This window comes from Macrobrachium nipponense, chromosome 31 (assembly GCF_015104395.2).
Source record: "Macrobrachium nipponense isolate FS-2020 chromosome 31, ASM1510439v2, whole genome shotgun sequence".
Taxonomy (NCBI): domain Eukaryota; kingdom Metazoa; phylum Arthropoda; class Malacostraca; order Decapoda; family Palaemonidae; genus Macrobrachium; species Macrobrachium nipponense.
The window spans coordinates 26,749,302-26,770,369 of record NC_061093.1 but is presented as its reverse complement, the minus strand read 5'-3'; the positions used below and the strand labels follow the sequence as shown (position 1 = coordinate 26,770,369).

At 35.3% G+C, this 21,068-nt stretch overlaps 1 protein-coding gene across 14 annotated transcripts in view; it reads left to right on the top strand.

Annotated features, from left to right (window-relative positions):
- The window catches only part of LOC135206707 (insulin receptor substrate 1-B-like), a 177,834-nt gene that overhangs the window by 91,716 nt on the left and 65,050 nt on the right, over window positions 1–21,068 (top strand). For 10 of the 14 annotated variants that reach the window (XM_064238135.1, XM_064238136.1, XM_064238138.1 and 7 more), the window contains 6 exons: window positions 966–1,078; window positions 2,631–2,833; window positions 3,218–3,354; window positions 10,820–10,962; window positions 15,343–15,446; window positions 15,707–15,935. In XM_064238135.1, the coding sequence (XP_064094205.1) occupies window positions 966–1,078; window positions 2,631–2,833; window positions 3,218–3,354; window positions 10,820–10,962; window positions 15,343–15,446; window positions 15,707–15,935 (929 nt within the window). The remainder of the gene's footprint in view (window positions 1–965; window positions 1,079–2,630; window positions 2,834–3,217; window positions 3,355–10,819; window positions 10,963–15,342; window positions 15,447–15,706; window positions 15,936–21,068) is intronic. The other 4 variants (XM_064238146.1, XM_064238140.1, XM_064238145.1 and 1 more) reach the window with 4 other exon arrangements.

Below are 21,068 nucleotides of genomic sequence, written 5' to 3'. Positions count from 1 at the left end.
AGGGGTTAGCTACACTGCCTCTGTTTTTCTTACGATAATTATTTGTACTGGTGTTAGAGGTTCACGCACAAACTTTGCAAATCCAGTGGTCAAGTGAATTTTGTATTTTGATGAGGGACTTGTATCATGCTCAGTCTGGGTTTTGCTATGAAATTATTCCAGTAGAACCATATCAGCCTTACGCAAATGAATAGCAGTCACAGCTAACTTAACAGAATTTTTCTGCAGCATGTGGCTCCAAAGTGACAGGATGGTAATTTTTTTGTCTTTGAAAAAGTCAATAAAAATCAAGACACCCAAAGGATTAAAAACAGGGTTTTCTTACAATTTTTGACGATTTTTCAGCTTGTGACGGTTTTCTGCTTACAATGCAGAATAAGAAGGGAACCCCCATCGTAAACTGGGGAGGCTGTACAGTACATTAAACCAGTTTGATTGGAATTACCGTAGTGGTTTTAGGATACTAATATGTAGATTTAATAATGATATGAATAATAATGCAATAGTACTTGATTAGTTGTTTATATTGTAGTCATGAAGGTAAATAGTAATTGAATTTTAATGAAATGAGCATCTTGTGATTAAAGGGAAAAGTTTTTGCAGTATGGGTTTGGAAAGAGACAGAATTAATGGAATAAATAAAGGTCCAGGGTCTGTCATGCTTATATTATGTGCCATCCTATCGGTTGGTTCTTAAGAGAGAAGGAAAATATATGAGATATAATACTTATTGTACTTTTAAATTAACTATTTATAAGATAATTATGAGATACAGTACTTATTGTACTTTTAAATTTCCTATTTATAAACTTCCAGAAGCTATACCAAGTTTAAAGGAAAAATCATACTAGTACCTCCAGAACAAAGATTATGATATTTTCTTTAATTGCATTGATACTTATTTGATCATTTGTCTTTTGATTATTGAGATTTTTGGCTAATGTACTGTATTTTTTTCTTTACAGACCATGAAAAAGAAGTTTTTTGTCCTTCGTCGTGGAACTGGTCCTGACAGCCCTGCACGCCTTGAGTACTATGACTCTGAAAAGAAGTTCAGACAAGGAGCTCCCCCTAAAAAGTGAGTATCTCTCTCTCTCTCTCTCTCTCTCTCTCTCTCTCTCTCTCTAGGGTTGTATACACTGCTTACTAGGTACCCAATTCACTGCCTAGGTCAGTAAAGGCATAATAAACTTTTGAGGAAATATGCAATTGTGTTGGTTGAGGAAATAAGCTTAAATTGTGTTAACAAACTTTAACCAAATTCATTTTTCCAGTTTGGGAAATGAAAAACTGAAGGTCCAATCATGTATGAAGTTTTGTTTTCTAATTTATTGCTTGTATGTCTCATAAATATATAAATAGTAGCTGGTATGTAGACTTCTGGTAATATTATAATTGGTCTTGTAAACCAAAGATTAGGTTAAATAGCTCCCCAATTTGCTGTAAACATAAGAATGCTCAGCAAGATCTATGTTGCACCAACACCGTCAAAGTTTATTTACTAATGTTTTTCACAAATTTTGGAAGCTGATGTCAATCGTGAAAAAGACCAGTACTTTGCCCAGCTGGAATAAGTTTATTTTGAAGGGGGTCAAGTCAGTTAACCCTTAAGAGCAGGGCTAAAAGAACATATGCAGCACCCCAGGGTGGGGAAACTTCGAGGTTGGCCAGTTTAAGAAAATAAACAAATCAGTTGAAAGAGGAAGATTGAATAAGTCTTATCCACAATCCCTTTGGGTGCCCTCTTTTATAAGACAATCTTAAATTTTGACCACCTTATACATGTTCTTTTAATAAATTTTATTTTGTAAAATTATAATTACAGCTCACACAATATCAAAACAGACAATAACTAAAATCATTAGAAAATTGTGGGTATGTATTTGTTGTAAAACATTTATGTAAATTTACTGAGATCGAAGATGCAGTAACTTTGTTGGATTATACATATTTTTTCGAAAACATATTTCTTTTATGACTGATATATTATCATAAAAGATAAGAACTAAAACCAATAGCAACCCTTGGGTATATTTATGAGCAAATAGATAAAAAGATGTCATGGGAGGAAGAGAAACACAACATGCCCCCTTGAAGTCAAGATCACAACTAACTCATGAGCAGCCTACTTCCTTGATCTGAGCCAGTCTAAAAGTTGCTATTAGTGAATTGATGGGCTATAGACATAATGGAGCCTCTTTTCTGTTTAGATACTTTAAAAGTTCACTCTTAACATTTTAAATGTACATTCCATAAAAATCCTTTGAAAATACACTTTATACATACTGTGAATACTTCAGATAAATATATTGTCTGGGAATAAAATTTCAGAACTGGGTGTTATCTAAACAAAACGATATATAACATATTTTTCCAAAATACTATACTGGTACAAGATTTTATGGTTAATATTCATGTGTTTATGAAAAAGATACTAGTTGTTTTTTCATACTTAATGCTCATGGCTATCAAAGTTATATTCTTGTTTCCCTCAGGTAGTTTTAATTCATCAACAAATATGTGCTGACAGAAGTATGTGTTTAGATATAATACAGGCTGAACCAGTAAGTGATCAAGCATATGTATGTAGCCACATTAATTAAAAGACCCTACTTATTCTCTTTATTCAGACCCATCATTCTCCGGTCTTGCTTCAGTATCAACAAGAAGAAGGATGCTAAGCACAATCATGTCATTGCATTGCATACTGACCAGGATTCTGTAAGTGTGGCAGCTGAATCTGAAGCAGAGCTTAATGAATGGCTTAATTCACTTAAAGTTCACATGCAGCAATCGGTTTCGGAAAGTGATGGTCAGTCCAAGAAACTCTATGGTAAGTTGCAATATTTGAACTGATATTTTTGACACCCAATGAACCCTAACAGTTATGGTGCTGCCTCTGCCATAAAAAAGACATTTGGTAGGAAAAGAATTAAAATCTATATTTTGAATTGTTTTTGACTGTAAGGATGGTAATTTTCACATTTTGGTATTCAGTGTACATTTCATTTCATAAAACTTTCATGCCTTAAAACTGGAGTGATGAAGAATAGTTTTTAATATAGCCAAGTGTTTACTAAAGTCACTGAGCGTATTACAATGAGAAGAATATTATAGATATGTTTGTTGTTTGCAAGATCTGATTGTTTCATGTATTATTTATGCAATTGATTGGATATGGATGATTGAAATGAGTTATTATTTTTACTTTTTCCAGAACACGTATGGCTAGTTGTGGTTCAACCACGCAGCTTAGGAAGCAGCAAAAGCCTCACTGGAGAATATCGTATATGCTTAACATATAGATCCATTGCCATGGTCAGAAATGGAGATTGCCATAAAATTGAATTTCCAGTAAGTATATATTTGTTATTAAGTAGTTTAAATAGACCACTGAAATAACTCACTATTGTTAGCTAGAGTGAAAATTTTATTCATATGTCATTAAAGCATATGAAATGGGCCATTTGTATTGGTCCATTTAAATAAAACTCCTTTGTTTTACCACAAAGCTATTCATCATATTGCCTTATACCATGGAAACAGTCTCTGGTTTTACATTATTTAAGAAACAGAATGCATACTCCATTATGCCATAAATACTGCTTTTGTACTTAGCATCATCCTTACTTTTTTGTGAGATTTGCTACAGTCAGCATGATTTTCCAGAATAACCTTTGCCAGCATCAGTGCTTATAATTCTAATTTTTTGTCTTATTCCATTTCCATCTATCTCATGTCATTTGTTGTGAGTGTATATATTATTTCATGTGTTAATTGGGTTGTGATCTTTGAAACCTTTTCAGTGTGGGTTACAGAAAGAATAATAAATATTTTTGAAGTCTTTGTTTCTTCATTTGTTCTTTCAAGTTCATTATTGAAAAGTGTTACATGTTTAAGCTTCTTGCATACCTTTAGCTTGTAACAATATCTTATTGTAGTTACCAAGGTCTCTAAAAGTGCCTGTATCTCATTCGTATCTTCTTTGGATTAAAATCACATCTTTATCCGTCAAACTGATGTCAGACGTGTTCCGCAGCAGATACGTGAGACCTAAGCTTGACTACCCTCTTGAATGTTGGTATGTCAGAAGAGGACCGGAGTGTTTTGCTCAGTGAAGATTACAATGGTTGCAATTTTGCACTCTCCATTCACCATGTTTTCAGAGTTTCCTTCAATAGGGACTTCAATAAAGGAATTCGCAATTTCATTGGTTTCCATATATAGTGCTCGATTAGTTCTCCCATAATTTGGGATGGAGTCTACCCTCCTAAGCCACCTGCTCTGCCTACTGTTCCCTTGACTCAGGCTCTGTCCATCGGTCATATGTTTTCTTCGCCTCCTTAACCCTGACTCCTCTTCTTTTTTCCCAATAGTATCCCTAAGTTAAAGGGTCGATTGCTGATCTCTATCTAATTCTGTCTCCCTCTTGATCTTGTTCCTCTAACACAGTGGTTCTTAACCTTTTTACTACCACGCCCCCTCTAGGAACAGATCTTTCCCTCCACGCCCCCCTTGCATCTATAGACGAATTTCACTCCCAGATTTAAAAAGAAAATGAATAAAAATGGCTTTTTAGTCAATTTCCTTAGTATGAATTACATTAGTGAGATATTTGACACAGCTCTAAGCTACCAGATCTTGAATACATCTTAGTGAGATATTTGGTTTTGATAGCAACGAGGGTGGAAAATGCAGTTTCACATAGATATGTGGATCCAAACATTGTTTGAATCCGAAGAGCCTGATGTGAGATCAGAGGGTAAAACAGGAAGGCATTTGACCCAGAACGTCTCCAAATCCATATCTTTGAAGTCTTCTTTAGCTGTAGAGTTGAACTTCAATTCTAGGAACTCTTCTTGGACTTCATCAGCAATATCAGCTACTTCACATTGAAATGGGTTCCTGACGAATTTCCAGGCTTCATGCTTGTCATCTATATCTGGGAAGTATCTGATGAAATCTGCTTTCAAGTCACTTAGATGAGTGATTATTTATTGCTTTAAGTCAGAGTCGAGGTTACTGTCAGCGAGAGCAGAATCCAAGTTCCTAAAACTGGCTGCATTTCCTTGCTGAACCCGACATTTCTGCATTATTTCATAAGCTTATCTTTACAGTACTGCCCCATGCTCTTCTCATGAAAATAACCCATAAATGGAAAAACTTCTTTTCACCTGAGGCTCGTGCCCCCCCTGGAAATCACTGACGCCCCCCTAAGGGGGCGCGCCCCCCAGGTTAAGAGCCACTGCTCTAACAGGTTCCTCCCAAGCCCTCTTCACTCCCTCCTCATCATCCATCCTCAACACATGCTTGTACCATCTCAGTCAGGACTCTTTTCACCTCTGTAATCTTTACTAAGCCTGCCGTTCTTATTTCATCATTTTCCAATCTCTCATGCAGCGATATTCCCATAATCCACCTCGGTATTCTCATCTCTGTTCTCTCAGGCTTTACTTCCTCTTTTCTTCTTAGAGCCCATGTTTCCGATTGATACATTAACACTGGTTGTAGCACTGTGCTATACTACTGTGAACCCCTCATTTTCGCGAACTCTGGATTCACGGACTCACGTATTTCTCTGGAAGATATACCCCCATTATTCGCAGAAAATTTGCCTATTCTTGGTACTATTTTTCTATGAGAAATATCCACAAATTCCTGTTTTTTTTATCAAGTTCAACATAAAATGCACTTTTTGTGATAAAACTATTAAAAAAACTAGGTATAAACATTTTTAGTGGGTATTTCTTCAGTTTTACCTATCAAAATAGGCAGTTTTAAGCATTTTTATAGGGGTTTCAACTATTCGCAGGGGAGTCTGGCACCTATCCCCCGCGAATTTGGGGGTACACTGTAGATTTTGACTTTTAGCTTGGTTGGTACTTTCTTATCACATATTACTCCAGATACCTCTCTCAACTTCCCCCATGCAGCTTTTATCCTACTGTCAACTACAGCCTCACATCTTCCCCTCTGACTTAAAGTAGATCCTAAGTATTTAAACTTTTCTGCCTGTTTTATAATTGTGCCTCTTCTTTTTTTGTATTTCTGTTCTGTCTCTCTCTCCCCTACTGCACACCAATACCTCTCACAACTCCCACAGCTCTTCATTCCTGATCTCTTCACCCAACACTTCCATGACCAGCAATAGACAAAAATGAGATTAATGCTGACCCCTGGTGTAATCTGATACATACTAACTTCAAAGTTTTCTGTTTCCCCAACTGCTGTTATTACATTTGTGCTCATTCTTTGATGTATCATCTTGACCAGCCTAACCAACTTTCCTGGGACTATCCTCTTCCTCAAACACCAAAACATCACTTCTCTTGGGATTCTATTGTTTGCTTTCTCTAGGTCTATAAATGCACAATAGAGCTCCTGACTTCCCTCTAGGCTCTTACCCTCTAGCCTCTTATCCTGTAGTTGTTGAGCTATGAAGTTGGCATCCACCGTCCCTCTCATGAATCCATACTGCTGATTCTCAATTTTTACAATCTCTCTCAATCTCTCGTTCAGTAGCCTCTAAAACTTTCAATCCATGCTCTGTTAATTTAATTCCCCTGTAGTTACTACAATCCATGACATCTCCCTTCTGCTGGTATATATATACCATTAGACTCCTTCCAGTCCCTTGGCATTTCTTTCACATCCTATATAGTTTTTTAATAAATTCAGCATCCATTTCTCCCCCTCTGTACCTATCAATTTGATCATTTCAACTCCGATGGACCTGGTGCTTTACCATTCTTAATTTTACTTAATGCTCTCTTCACCTCCGTATCCTATATCTCCATCACTGGTCCCTCTACCCTCTATGCTTCCCCCATCTCCTCTCTCATTTTCAGTATTTAAAAGTTGTTCAAAATACTCTCTCCATCTCTTTGTAATGTCTTCGCCCTATGCAATATATTTCCATCTTTATCCTTGATGCCACCCGATTTACCGAAATCTTGTCTCTGTCTTTTCATAAGATTAAAATCTTATAGATATCCCTTTCTCCTTCTCTTCCATTCAACTGCTCTACCGCCTATCCAATAGCCATACCTGCGCTCCTTGCTTCCATTACTATTCTCTGTTCCATTCCTCTGCACCCTGTGCATGCCTTACTTTTCAGTCCTTAAATGCTTTTGGTTTTCTTTTAATTGATTCTTGCACCTCTCCATTCCACTACCACTTTGCTCCTCTTAACAATCTATATTCGCTCGCTCATCCCACCAATTCCTCTGCTACCCCAACACATATTTTTCGTCTGCCCAGATATTTTCCACTCTTACCCTATCCAAATTCTGTGTTCCCACTTTCCAGTCATCTCTCTCTCACAGTCCTAAATTGTTCCCCCTTTTCTCCTTTAAGGGCCAAAATCTTAATTCTAGATCTCCTCTTTCTCTTTTTGGGTTTCCTACCTCTCTCTCTAAAATCTATCAGTACATCCTATGTTGTGTAACACACTTCTCCCAAGATCACTTTTCAGTTTGTCACATTTCTTTTGTCAGCTCCTCTAACCAGGATGTAATCTATTTGGCTTTGCACTCCTCCACTTTCATAAGTTTTCAAGCACTTATTCGAACTTCTGAAACCGTGTGTTCATACATTCCAATTCAAAACTCTGAGCCATCTTCAATCTATAATCCCCTTCTTCATTTCTAATTCCAAACCCATGGCCTCCTTGTACCTCCTCATACCCATCTCTCTCTCCCACCCTGCCATTCATATCAGCTCCTATTGTTAGTTCCCCTCTTCTTTCACTGTTCTAATGGTGGCCTCAAACTCTTGTCTAAATAATTCTTTCTCTTGCTCTTGGTACCTCATCTGAGGAGTGTATGTTGGTATATTTACCACCTTGTCACCTATTTTTATTGGAATCTTTAAAAGCCTATCATTAACTCTCTTTACTTCTGCCACTTTTTCCTTCCAGTTGTTACTTACTATAATTCCAACTCCATTTCTTCCCTCTGGTGACCTGTTGTAATAGAGCTTATACCCATCTCCTATCTCTCTAGTCACATTCTCTTTCCACTTAGTCTCCTTCACACACAAGAAATCTATCCTCTCCATCACGTATGCTATCTCCCTCAGTCTTCGTGTTAGAGTACCGATGTTCCATGTACCTGCTCTTATTTTCCACTCTTTCTCAAACTTATTTGGCCATAGTCATGAATCTTGTGGTACCCCTTGCCCATTTATCGTGCCAGTATGGTCATATTCCTTACAACATCAGGCATGATTTATTGTTTGGCAAAGGGATTTTTACGACCGCATTGCCTTGCTGTCATCAACCATAGTTATTGGCTAGGGACCTCACCTTTTACTAAAAATTCCATCTGCAAGGGAGCAGTTTCCACAGTTATTGGCAGTGGGCCTAGCCTTTTACTAAAAAGTAAGACTGCAGGGCAGCAGTTTCCAGTTATTGGCGATGGGCATAGCCTTTTACTAAAAAATAAGACTGCAAGGCAGCAGCTGTCCTTCTAGTCGCCTTTTACGGCACACAAAGCTATGGTGGTAGTGTTCTTACACCTCTACCACAGGGTCATTCCTTAACCCCGACTCAAGGTACTAATTAATCTCATGGTTTGAGTGCCAGGTCATCAGACCAAACATTATAAATCAGATGAAGTAAACTTACTTCCAGCCTCTACAGCCAACACACCTGTCATCTTGTCTCCTTTTCCTGGCTGCCTCTGAGTACATACTTTGCCAAAAGCTCCTCCAGTCTTTGATGTTGTGAGGTTCAAAAGCTCTTGGAATTTGGCCTCCTATCATGTCGTCACCAGATGAAGGTCATTGATTTATATGTAGTTAAGTTCTTTTTTTCAACTCGTCCCAAAGTGAGTTTTGTTCTGAATGTGGGCGTATGCACCTGCTCCAACCCCTATTGGATGGTAATGTCATGGGACCATCCATAACTTATGCTGTTACTGCTGTTACTTCGGGGGTGTCATCAGAACCTGTGTTATGGTTAGAGGATATTTTGCTGCTGGGCCTTAATAATGTTTGTTCTCAATTGCTTGCTCTTTCCTCTGTAGCTACTGCCACTGTTTTGGCTTAGGTTTATCCCTATCTTTTTTGGGCAGGGAGAATTCAAACCGCAGTTGAACAACTCTATTCAACTTTGAATTCTGTATGGTATGCTCACTTTTCCAGTTGGAGTTTTAACCACAGTTGCCCTAGGCCCTATGGTGGTGACTGGGGTAGTCTCAGGATTGCCCAGGAAAAGTCATGCTTACTGGAATGGTTTCTTGCTAAAAGGTCATGCTTACTGGAATGATTTCATGTTTAAAGGTCATGCCTACTAGAAAAATTTCTTGTTAATTGTCTTGGCATTAGCTTGGCATAAAATGACAAATTTTTAAATCAGTTTGTATTTTTAACAGCTAACAAACCTTCGATCTTAATAGGATATTTTCCAAGTGCCAGCTGGTAACTGGTTAAAATAATCAAAGATTTTAAAGAAGGAATCTGTGAGATTTTAAGGGATTAGCAGTATGGCAATGATTCCCTAAGTCTGAGTGACTCTTCAAGGAACTGGCAACTTTTACTCTAACCAAGCTATGAACTATCTCAGTTGTGGTGGATCATGCTCAAAAGTTGGCTCATTATTCTGATTGTTGCTTGCATGATTTCTCTCTTCTTGACAAAAAGAAGAGAATCCCATGTCTCCTTGTAGTCTTTTTGCCCCCAGTTATCCCTGATGAGCACACAACAGATTGGCACCCCTTGCCACTCTTTATGTCATCCTTAGTCATACCTTCCACCTCCTAATATGCTGATACCCCAGTTTCAGCAGGTCGTGGCGTTCTGTAGAGTTGATGAACACTTTTATTGAGGCTATGACTTTTGCAAGAAATTGTTCCTCCGTTGGACTTTGCCTTTCTCCCAACATAGTACTAGTAGAAAAATGCCATCTCTTGATAGCATGGGCTGGTTGTTGTTTCTCTGTTTTCCATCTTGATCCAGTCTGAGGTTCCAAAACGGTGATGATGGTTTATTTGTGGAAAATGAAGCCCTTACAATAGTACTTGCATATTCAGGGTATTCTAAGGTATGTGGCATAGAAAATAACAGGTTTTGAAGAACAGTATTGGCTCCATCATGTAATCTTAAGGCATACTTCAGTGTCTTGATAATTAGGCAGAGAGTCAAGATGTAAGGGCCAGAATGTTGGGTACTCCTCGGTTATTACCAAATTTTAGCTAGGATTTATATCTACAAAAATAGATTTGTTCAGCTTTGGTCTAATCATTCTTTCAAATTTTGTGTTGTGTATGGTACTTGTACTACGCAAGCACAATGTACAAAATGCATACCTTAGTTTTACTATTACTGGCCAGCTTCAGTACCTCATGGCATTACTGTAATTGCATTACTAGTCAAGAACTATGTACCAAATGTATATGTTAGTTTTACCATTACTGGCCTAGCCTTATCCCAAGTATATGCAAAGGGTGTGACTACATATAGATATTATTCATCTTCAGTTCCTTCTTTGGGTCCTGTTGTGGTTACTTTGGTAATGAAAAGTATGTAAGGTTTTATTGCACAAAAGTTGTTTCATATAAAGCTATCAGTTATATAGCAAGTGTTCTCCCAACTCCATGGGCTCACTTCTCTTTGCTTGCATAAAAAAGTTTGGGGAAGTAGATGAAGTACCAACAGAATGGAGCAATGTGCATTAAGAGTTTCTGGATTGGGAATAATATTTTTTAATTAATTTCTGCTTATTTTTACTTTGAAATGTTGCATTAATTGCAATTTAGGCAAAACTGTAGTTGTTAATTTTGTAAATTGAAATACTGTAATTCTATTCAATTTATTACAGCTGAACAGCATACGACGCTGTGGGCATGCAGACGCATTTTTCTTTTTGGGCTTAGGCCGGTCAGCAATAACTGGTGCTGGGGATCTCTGGATGCTTACAGAGGACCCTGTTATTGCAGAGAACATGCATAATGTCATCCAAAAGTAAGTGACCAAAGATTTCTTGTCTTGTGTTTATCAGATGCTGTGTTATGAGAAATTTGTTTGTGGACTTGAAGTATTTTATTCTTCACAATGTTCATCATTGTTGTATTTAATATTCTTCTTAGTATCTCGGTTAACTTACAAATGCCAAAAATAGATTCTGGAATACTGTATATTTTTTAGCTTTGTTAGTTACGGTTGATGTTAACAATATACTACCTATTGAAATAATTATACCTTACTGTCAAGTAGTAAAGATTTTTTCATATGGTGAAAATTTTCTTATTTTCCTTCTTTAGTCTTCACAGGATTAGCAACTGAAGTCTGATTTTCAAAAGATCTTTGTCGTATGATAAGTTTTATCCATACTAAGTACATCTGTATCTTTCTTCCATATTTGCATTATAGTTTGCCTACCTCTACTCTTCCTTTCGATGGCTTGTCACATGCCTTCAGACCAAATTATTCTGCTCTAACCTTATGACAGGAGCCATCTTTTCCTGTTATAGCTTTTTAAAGATGCCAGCTCCTTTATTTCTTCTCTCTCAGTTAGATTGGTATTTTAGTTTGTGGAAAATTAATCATGTCTCCACAGGAGTATTTTATTCACCTGTAGGCATGAAATTCACTGTGAGCCAGAATATAGCAGTGCTGTTCTTGTAATTGACACTGTGGATAGTAAGGAAAAATTTAGGTGATTCTGAAAACAGCAGTGTAAAACTTGAGATAATTTATTGAAAATGTATGACCACAGAAGTCTGTCAGTGAAGATCAGTGATTCCGAAACCTTGCAAAAAATATTGCCATAAAATTGATTTGTTCAACATTCAAGATTTCATGTCACACTACATGATGTTATTTTAAATAATACTATGTTAGATCTTGCTCTCATAGGTATTTATAGAAATAATACTAATGACCTAGTTATTATGACCTGAGAGAGTATAGCATTTTTGGGTTTTTAACCTTTCATCATCTTGTAAAACCCATTATGTTAAATAATGATGAGCTTTCTAACACAGAAAATCAGTTGGTAACAAGTTCAAACAGATTATACTATACTGGTTATTTTTTTTGTGCCATATTGAAAAAACTTTATCAGGTATTTAAAATGATGATAATTTTATTGTCTTTAAAATGATGACACTATTTGACCATAAAATGATAATTTTATCATGTCTTTAAAATAATGACACTATTTGACCCATAAAGTTTTAGTTACAGTTTGTTGATTAAGATAAAATGCATTGAATTTTTTCAAAGAACAAACCTTTTTGTACTAGCGCTATGAGAGTTAAGAATGTTAAACTATCCAATATAGCAGTGTTTCTTAAACTTTCTTGTGCAACGGACCCCTTTTATTAAAGTTACTCATGTAATGGACCCCTTATTATGATAATTTCCCTCTTGGTTTAAAAGTGTTTTCAGGGTATAATATATAGTACTAAAATTTCTACTGAATTATTTATTAATGACTTATCTTCTACATACATTTTACTTAAAATAACTTTCCCAACTTTATTAATTTTGCAATTTTGCACACAAATTTTAGTGAACATTATCCTGAGGACCCCTTAGAACATTCCATGGACCCCTGGGCGTCTGCGGACCACACTTTGAGAAAACTGCAATATAGTGATGATTTTCTCAATTATCTCTAATAATTGTTTCTGTAGGTCAGAACATGCCGGTATGAACTTAAGCTAGAATTTTTTAGCCCCTAAAATTCATGTTATTGGCCCCTATAGTCGATTCATTTAAGGTAGATTCTTGCGCCTACGAGACGTTTGTTTGGCGGCCTCTGATTGGCTGGTACCGGGAGGTAGGCCGCTCGCTCATTGTGTCATATTTTCGTCTGTGACTTAGAAAACATGCAGTATGTTTATATTTCTTCATTTATCTCACGTTTTCCAAAAGATAATAAAGTTTTGGCCATACCAAAGGATTCGGTATTAATTGTACAACCAAATAATCTTTTCCTGAAACCAATTAGATAAAACACAAAGGAATTACAACGAGTAAAAGTGAAGAAAAAAATTTCAATCTTTACACTTGTTTTTATTTATCATCGGATTTTTAATAAGTCATACGATCAAGATGAATTAAAACTTGTATTTTCATACAATAAAATCACCCTGAATACGCTGGTGCTTTCAGATTTTGGATGCGTGTAATATGTGAAGAGAAAATGAAGAGTATGTCTTGTTATTTTCCAGCCGTACTTGACTCAGCCTGATAGGAAGTCGATCTGTCTTAATTATTTGTTGTTTATTATTTCACTGAGATTATTATTTCATATCACTCAAATAAGTCTCTAATGTCTCTTTCATTTGAAAATATATTCATAAAAGAAAATTAGAAACAATATCTTGAGACAACCTGAGTAAAGTTTAGGCTGTGTTGAAGAGTGTGAAGTCGTCTTTCCACATAGTTCAACTTCTTTGCTGGATTGAATTCCCCGCGGCGGCATGGGTCTGAGCTAACGATACCAGATGCATCCATCTGATTATAATTATTATTTTTTCCTTATCAGATATGCCCAGACATACTGTATGATATTGGATTTAAAATGTTCGACAGTTATAATGGAAATTCTGTGTATTTATTTTCAGAAAATGTAATAATATAACATGGTAAATATTGTCGAAACTGCAACCTTTTATATCGCTAATTGGCAACTCAAATCTCTCGCTGAGACGACAAACGCAACGACAACGCCTTGCTGATCTCATTCTCTCAGCAATACCGTCAAACTTGAATAATTTACTGATGCAACATAATAAGACATATTCTCCATTTTCTCCTCACATTTTACACGCATCCAAAATCTGAAAGCACCAGCGTATTCAGGGTGTATTTGTTGTATGAAAACACAAGTTTTATTTTATCTTAATCGCGTTAATGATGCAAAATCCGACGATAAAGAAAAACAGGTATAAAGAATTAAATGTTTCTCTTTTCACTTTTACTCGTTGTAATTCCTTTGTGTTTTATCTTATTGATTTAGGAAAAGATGGCTTAGTTGTACAATTAATACCGAATCCTATGGTATGACCAAAATTTTCCTATCTTGAGCAAAGCGTGAGTTGATTGAAGAAATATAAACATAATATTGCTAGTTTTCTAAGCCACAGTAGAAAATAATGAGACTGAGCGAGCGGCCTACCTCCCGGTACCAGCCAATCAGAGGCCGCCAAACAAACGTCTCGTAGGCGCAAGAATCTACCTTAAATGAATCGACTTTAGTTTGGGGATTAGTGTATTTACAGCATTATCCACATATTACAGTTAGTTACGTATTCTGCGTTAACTGGGATGCTGTTCTAGGAATTCTGCTTTACTTTGGAAGCACGTAAATTTCTAATGATTGATCTTGACATTTTCAAGTTTCCAATGAATACTGGAATGATCAATTAGATTTTTAAATGTTTTGCTTATTACATCAAGCATTTTCTCTCTTCTACCATGTAGAAATTCATTTTAGTGTAATGTTTCTTGTCTTATGTTTTGGGTAAATCTTAATTGTACAAACTTCATTATGGAAAATTGTGCTTCACAAAAATAGTAAAGAGAAACATCAGTAATTGGTTACTAACTCTTGATAATTGTCATTAACACAAGGAACTTTCATTATACATCTGAAGAGTAAGTGAATAAGTAAGTTTTTGTAATTGCCAAAAAATGCAGAACTAAAGTGGTGTATGCTTTAATACTGATCCTGCAGTCAAAGTAAAAATGAAAGCTATTCACCGTTATTGCGTTGATAGAAGGAAAGAAAAAGCTTGGATAAAAATGTTTATTATGGTACTGATTTTTGCTATTTTATAAATTAGTTTAAGGCCATGGATTCTGACTTCTAGAATCTCAGAGGACTCAAATAAAGGATATGTTCTTATGAAAACATATATACTTAAAGGAAAAATGTTTTTGACACGAGAGGTGTTTAAAAAAAAAAAGTTTACTGAGATAACAGTTATTCAGTATAAGGGGTCAAATGAGATACAAGGTAGAGATCAGTGAGCCTCTGGTCTTAGGGAAGGCTGCACTTACCTTTAGTTGGGAAAAAAAATTAGGTGAATACAGTTCTCATCCTGCTGTTGAATTGAAAAAAAACAAAAAAGACTGACAGTTTAAAGAAGGAAGGGTGTAGGTAAGCATACTTGTTATGTAATTATTACAGTAAATATGAACCACACTTGCATTAACCCTTTATTTAAAATGAAAGAAGGAAATGTTGTCAAGGAAAAAGGCTGTAACTTTGGCATTTTTGAAGTTCATCGAAGTGTTCTGGAACTAGGAGAAATTTTGATTAGTTATAAAATTAATCTGTTTTCCTCTCTCTGAAAATTTGCCTTTGGGCACCAAAACCATTTTTTCTAGTGCAATTTATCGTCATCGTAGGGCCATGCATGATCCCTGCAACATGAGTGAGGAGCCTGTCCGGGAGAGAACGCAGTCCATGTCTCATAACCGTTCCATTGATGGTATGTCTTATGTACAATATTCTTGTTTGATTTTAGTATAGTTAGTCTCTTTAGCAATACATTCCTTTACCTCTAATGAAGCATTTAAAGTTTTTTTTATTTTAATTCTTGGCTTTACAGATTACATAGTATATATTCCAGAAGTTGTGGTGTATACTACTGTATAGTGTGTTGAGAAAACTTTGGTATTTGTAATATTTTCTTGTTTATTTATGTACTTTCTCTTCCAAATATGTAAAATAAACTTCATCCTTTGTCAGGTACTACAGCGTGTCATCCACGTAGCAGGTGCGGCAGCATGCCTTCTCGCAGTCGTACAAGCAGCGAGGGTTCTGTACAGACAGTTCCTAGCAAGCTACCGCCTCCTAATTGCTCCCATCAAATGGATGGTCCTGGGCCTTTCTGTCTTCATCCCATCACAAGACCTCAGTCTATGTACTCTTCCTCATTATCATCGTACTCCCAGCCTTTTGCATCTGCCTTGTTCAGGTATTTCAGTGTGTCCTGTGGACGACCCTTCTAACCCACCTTAGTACAGCCTTTTTCTCCCTTCCAGAGATAATTGTATTTTTATAACCAGATATAATTGTATTTTTATAACCAAATCATTTGAATTTGATATGTAATTATTTGGATTTTAGTACCCAATTTGACAGATTTTCAATTTGGAATTTTTCTTGTCTTTATGAAATTTCTTCAAAGTTGATATTAGCTACAGTTTACTAACAAGAGTCAGCAAAAGATGATGTGGTGGCATTTATGTGGAATTAATAAAGGCCAAAAGTGAGTTGTACATATGCTAACAACAGTGGAGAAAACTCTTAACATGCAGTAGATGTTAGCAGAATAGAGGAGTGAAGTTGCCAGAGAAATGCTTTCATAAGGCTAGTACAGCTAGGGGTCGTTCTTTGGGCACCTGTGGCTGCACCTTTATTGCTTGTGCTTTTCTTCTGATACCACCACCACATGGGACTGGAAACTGATTAATAGATATAGATAAAACCATATTTATTAATTTTTCAAACTTATCCGGTCTCATGTTGATGTGCTTGTTGTTTTTATACTGAATGCGATGCTGTATGCATTAGTATTTTGTCTTGCTTCTTTTTATCTTTAAACTATGTTTATGCTTATTTGAATGTCAGTAGTTATGCTGTTTTTTAAAGTTATGCTGACTTGTATTGGTATTTAATTTTTTAAAATTATATTTGAGTGACAGTTTCCCTTTGAATTCAAAGCAGGCATCTCCATATAATAAAGATAGATTTTGCAGTTGCTTTATATAAGGGTAAACGCTTGCCATCCATAAATTTAACATTGATATTTTTGTTTTGAGTTAATGCATTTTTTTTGCTTTGTGGCTGTAATTAAATTATAAGAAATAAAAAGATATTCAGAACTCCAGTAGACATATGGTTACTGCCGATTTGTAATTTTCTGTGAAAGCATATGACACACACAAGTGATAACTTCATATGTTTGGCCAATACTAATTTGTTTTTTAATAACTTCCAAAATTCACTGAAAATACAGTTTTAATTGAAAAGAATGCCAGGTTAACCCTTTAATGGATTGTCTTATGGTATTATATCAGTTTCCTTTTGACAATTTTGGATTTGTACCAACCACGTGGTAGTTAGTGAAGTGTTAAAAGTTGCTTGTGAACAGCCTTTCTTGCCTCTGTATTATGCATTGAAAAGTAAGTGACATTGGATCTTTGTGCTTGGCAGTGTCATTATCTCAGCGCTTCCATTATTTGGCAGTTCTGCATTTTAGATTACATGTGAGAGTACTGGAAATAAGTTTACTTATAGTAATTTTTTTTTTTTTAGTATTGCACTCACTCCTAGATGTTATAGTGTATTGCACATGGCTTACAAGGGGACATAAAAATGAATTAAGAGAAGAGATTCCCAGCACAAATATGCATGGTCTGTGCACCGGAACATGATGAACATGTTTCTTTTGTAAGAAGTATATTAAATATAATAAGTCTGGTTTGTACATTATATCTTTTATTCAGCGTCTATGATTTCATAACTTGAACTTATGAATTGAATATTTTATCAACTTTTTGGAGTGGACAAAGAAATGTGGTATAATTTGTAGTTTTCGTTGGTGTATATTTAAATGAATAGTCAAAATCAAAATCAACTACTATATTTCTTGCATAGGTTTATTTCATGTATATCAAAGAAAAGTTTTTAGTTTAACAACTTTTAGTAAATCCATTAAGGGGTTAATAGCTGATAGGGTTCAAGAAACTACATTTATGCATGCACTACAAATTAAAGGGAATATGTATATTGTCATTGACATAATTTGTTGTGTGTTTCTCGTTTTTATTGTTTATGTAGTCTCTATTTCTTGTTATGTAGCTTGTTCTTTAGTACCACTTCAGCTTTATGTAGAAAAACTGTTAAAAACCAAAAGTAGTAGTATATTTAGTGACTTGGAAGTCCTGCTTTGATTTCATAAGAAGTTTCTTATTCATTGTTCTTTTCATTCTACTGCCATTTCATATAATATTTTAATTTTCTAGGTTACTGTGTCTGTTTTTTGCTTTTGTTAGAGATAATAGCTTTTCATGTTGTGAATGAATGCATTGTATTAGTAGTTATTATCATTTTATATTTAGCCTTTTATAGACTGGAATTTTTTTGTTGATAAGAATAGCTTTTGTTAAAAGTTTTTGTGCTTGAGTGAATGTACTGTGTTAGTAGATATTACAGCTATATTAAAAGCCTTTATAAACATAAATATTAAGCTACAAATGTCATTTAAATATCAAATTCACTTAAACTCATAACAACATAACCTGGAGGGGAATTTATAATTGATGAGTGATTCATCACCAGGGAGGCTTGAACCCCGAAATTGTTGGGAAGCAATAGCTTTTCATTGACAGTAGCCACAGGGCTATCAAGAGGCTTGTCTAGACTTAAGAATTTTAATGTTGATAAGGGTAGGTTACACTAAAGGTTTTTCTGTTTCTAGTGAATGAAAGTTATTAGTAGTTATTACAGCTGTATTTGAGAATATAAATAAGCAGGACTTATTTTGTGCTGATAAAAATAGGTTACAAGGAAATTATCAACTCATCATTGCTTGTTTATATGTAACACAGACAGTATTTTATTAGATTTACATTATAAAATAATGATTTGATTATATTTGTAAAAAAGGTTCTGTGAAAAGTTAAATGGTTTTTAAACAATAGGGAAGAAAGTTGAAAGATATAGTACTTAGCAAGTATTGACATTAATTGTTTTTTTTCTCTTTTTACAAATTCCTTCTGTTGATTAGGGAAAATACAATAGTATACTATTATCTATGTTGTTAATCATTAGATGCTAAGCAATTATGGACAGTAATTATTTTTTTATAAAAATTCCTTCTGCTAATTAGAGAAAGTATAATACATCATTATCTGTGATATTAATCATTAGGTACTATTGTTGATGATTCTTTAGTGTAAAAAAAGCAGACACTATAACCCTTTTCTTTTTGCATTGTTACTTTTCACAGCATGTAAATTCCCATCCCCCTTCCCTTTATGGAAAATAAACATTTCTCTAAAATTTTAAAAACTATTTACAGGTACATAGAATATTTTTGCAGGAATATTCCTGTAATTTTTTTTTTCCACTATACACCTGATGTGATTATGACCACAAAAGTTTTGTTTGTTTTTTGTAGTGTGTTACGTATTAGCTGTAATAGTGTAAAACTTTGCTTGATTTTTGCCTTGCTAATACTGTATGTGACTGTTGATCCATGAATACAGTAAACTCTTATGTAACTGATTTACTTTGAGAGGACATTGAAAATGGCAACAGTTTTTTGAATCAGAAATTATTAGTTTAGGTTTCTTAACATTTCTATCTGGCATGGCAGCGGTGTTTTATCTCTTCCTCACTATGTGCCTTGTGCGGTACACGTTATATAGTAATACTGAAGATTTTTACAGTGCCCTTTTGGTTCAAATATCACTGTTTTGCATTTCCATTACCATGAGTTCCTTTGCTCTTTGCATTTATTATAGCAAACTTGAAGCACCCTAGGCATGAGCACTAAAATATACATTTGTAAATTAAAGTAGGCATAGTTTCAGATTCACCATTGTATTCTTGGAAGCCAGTAAGCTTTTCTTTACAATTCCACATGGTGCATACCAGGTTTTGTTGCAACTAGTATAGCCCAGTTTAAATTCAAGGATAGCCAATTTCCTTTGGTTTCTGAGGTGTCAGAGAAAGTTACTGCTTCACATCTCATGTCTCGAAGTGCATGGATTTGACTTGAATTCTTCAGTGTAATGGAGGCAGTTATGTCAATTGGCAATGTACTCTACTGCCAAAGGGGCTGATTATTCTAATTGAGCCTTAAGTCAGGCTTCTTTGACTGTCTTAATGCCAGGGAATCATTCTTCCATCTTTGCTACTTGGTAAACTACATCTTTCTCAAGTAAGAGAATACATTCCAGGGATGGTAGAAAGTCTCTGCTTTCCAAGAATTAGAGGTCTATACATACTTTATTAATGGCCAAGTTTGTCAAGAAGACATTTCCCAGATAACTAAGAAAAGTCACTGCCTTCTTTGCTTTTCATCATTCTCATTTCTTAAGATGCCCGACCAAAACAAAATTTTTTGGTTACAAGGAGAATCAAGCAGTTTAGGGGAGGTTTTTGTAAACATTGCTGAACAAGTTACAGTGCTAATCCATGAGGTTAGAGCTCTTCCTCTTACCTTTTAGACTTACCTTAATTGTAGTAACGTTTTCTAGTTCTCATGTAAAGATGTATATGTTAGTGAGTTCTTTCTCATGTGGTCATTTGGTAGCAGCAAAACATATGTGGTCTCGGTTATGTAATTTGTTATTTTCATTGGTTGATCATCCATCCCTTTTATCCAGTATATACTATATAGTATTCACTGGTACATACAGATCATGTGCCCTTATGTCACTCTTAATGGATAATTACTGTCTTTGCCACTTTAATAGCTCTTAGGAGTAATGTAAGGCTGCACATAATCATTTAGAATCAGGTTTGTACAGTCTTGAGTTTCTGTGCAGATCCCATGGACTTAAATAACAAATTCTGAGGCCTTTAGTAGAGCAATCTTCCCACATAAGTTGAGATTTGGGTTAACTGTAAGATGTGGGTTTGTGATGAAATCATTTTAGTTTTATAGAAATGTAACTTTTTTTATTTTAATTGTCTGCCTTGCCTCCCAATCCCACTAAGTATTTGCATCTCATGATTGGATAGCAAAATGATGATCCAGCCTGTTGCAGGAGAGTCTGAAGATCAGTTTTACATGTGCAATATCAGCTTACTGCTGATTTTTCTTTGAGTTAGAACTGAGGTGTCTGGCAGTATATGATCTCCAACTGCTATTGGTTAATTTGTTTTGGCTTTTCTTCAAAAAAATAATATTTTATGAAACAAAACTTGCCATTTGCAAACCGACAGTTATATATTATCTTATTTCTGTGGATGAGGAAACAGTCACTCCAATGATGTCTCCCTTACTCTGTATTATTTCATGTAATTTGAGTCTGCACAATTGCCTTTTATAGACCTCTTGTAGTTTGCCTTTTTGCAATTGCTGTTTCAATTA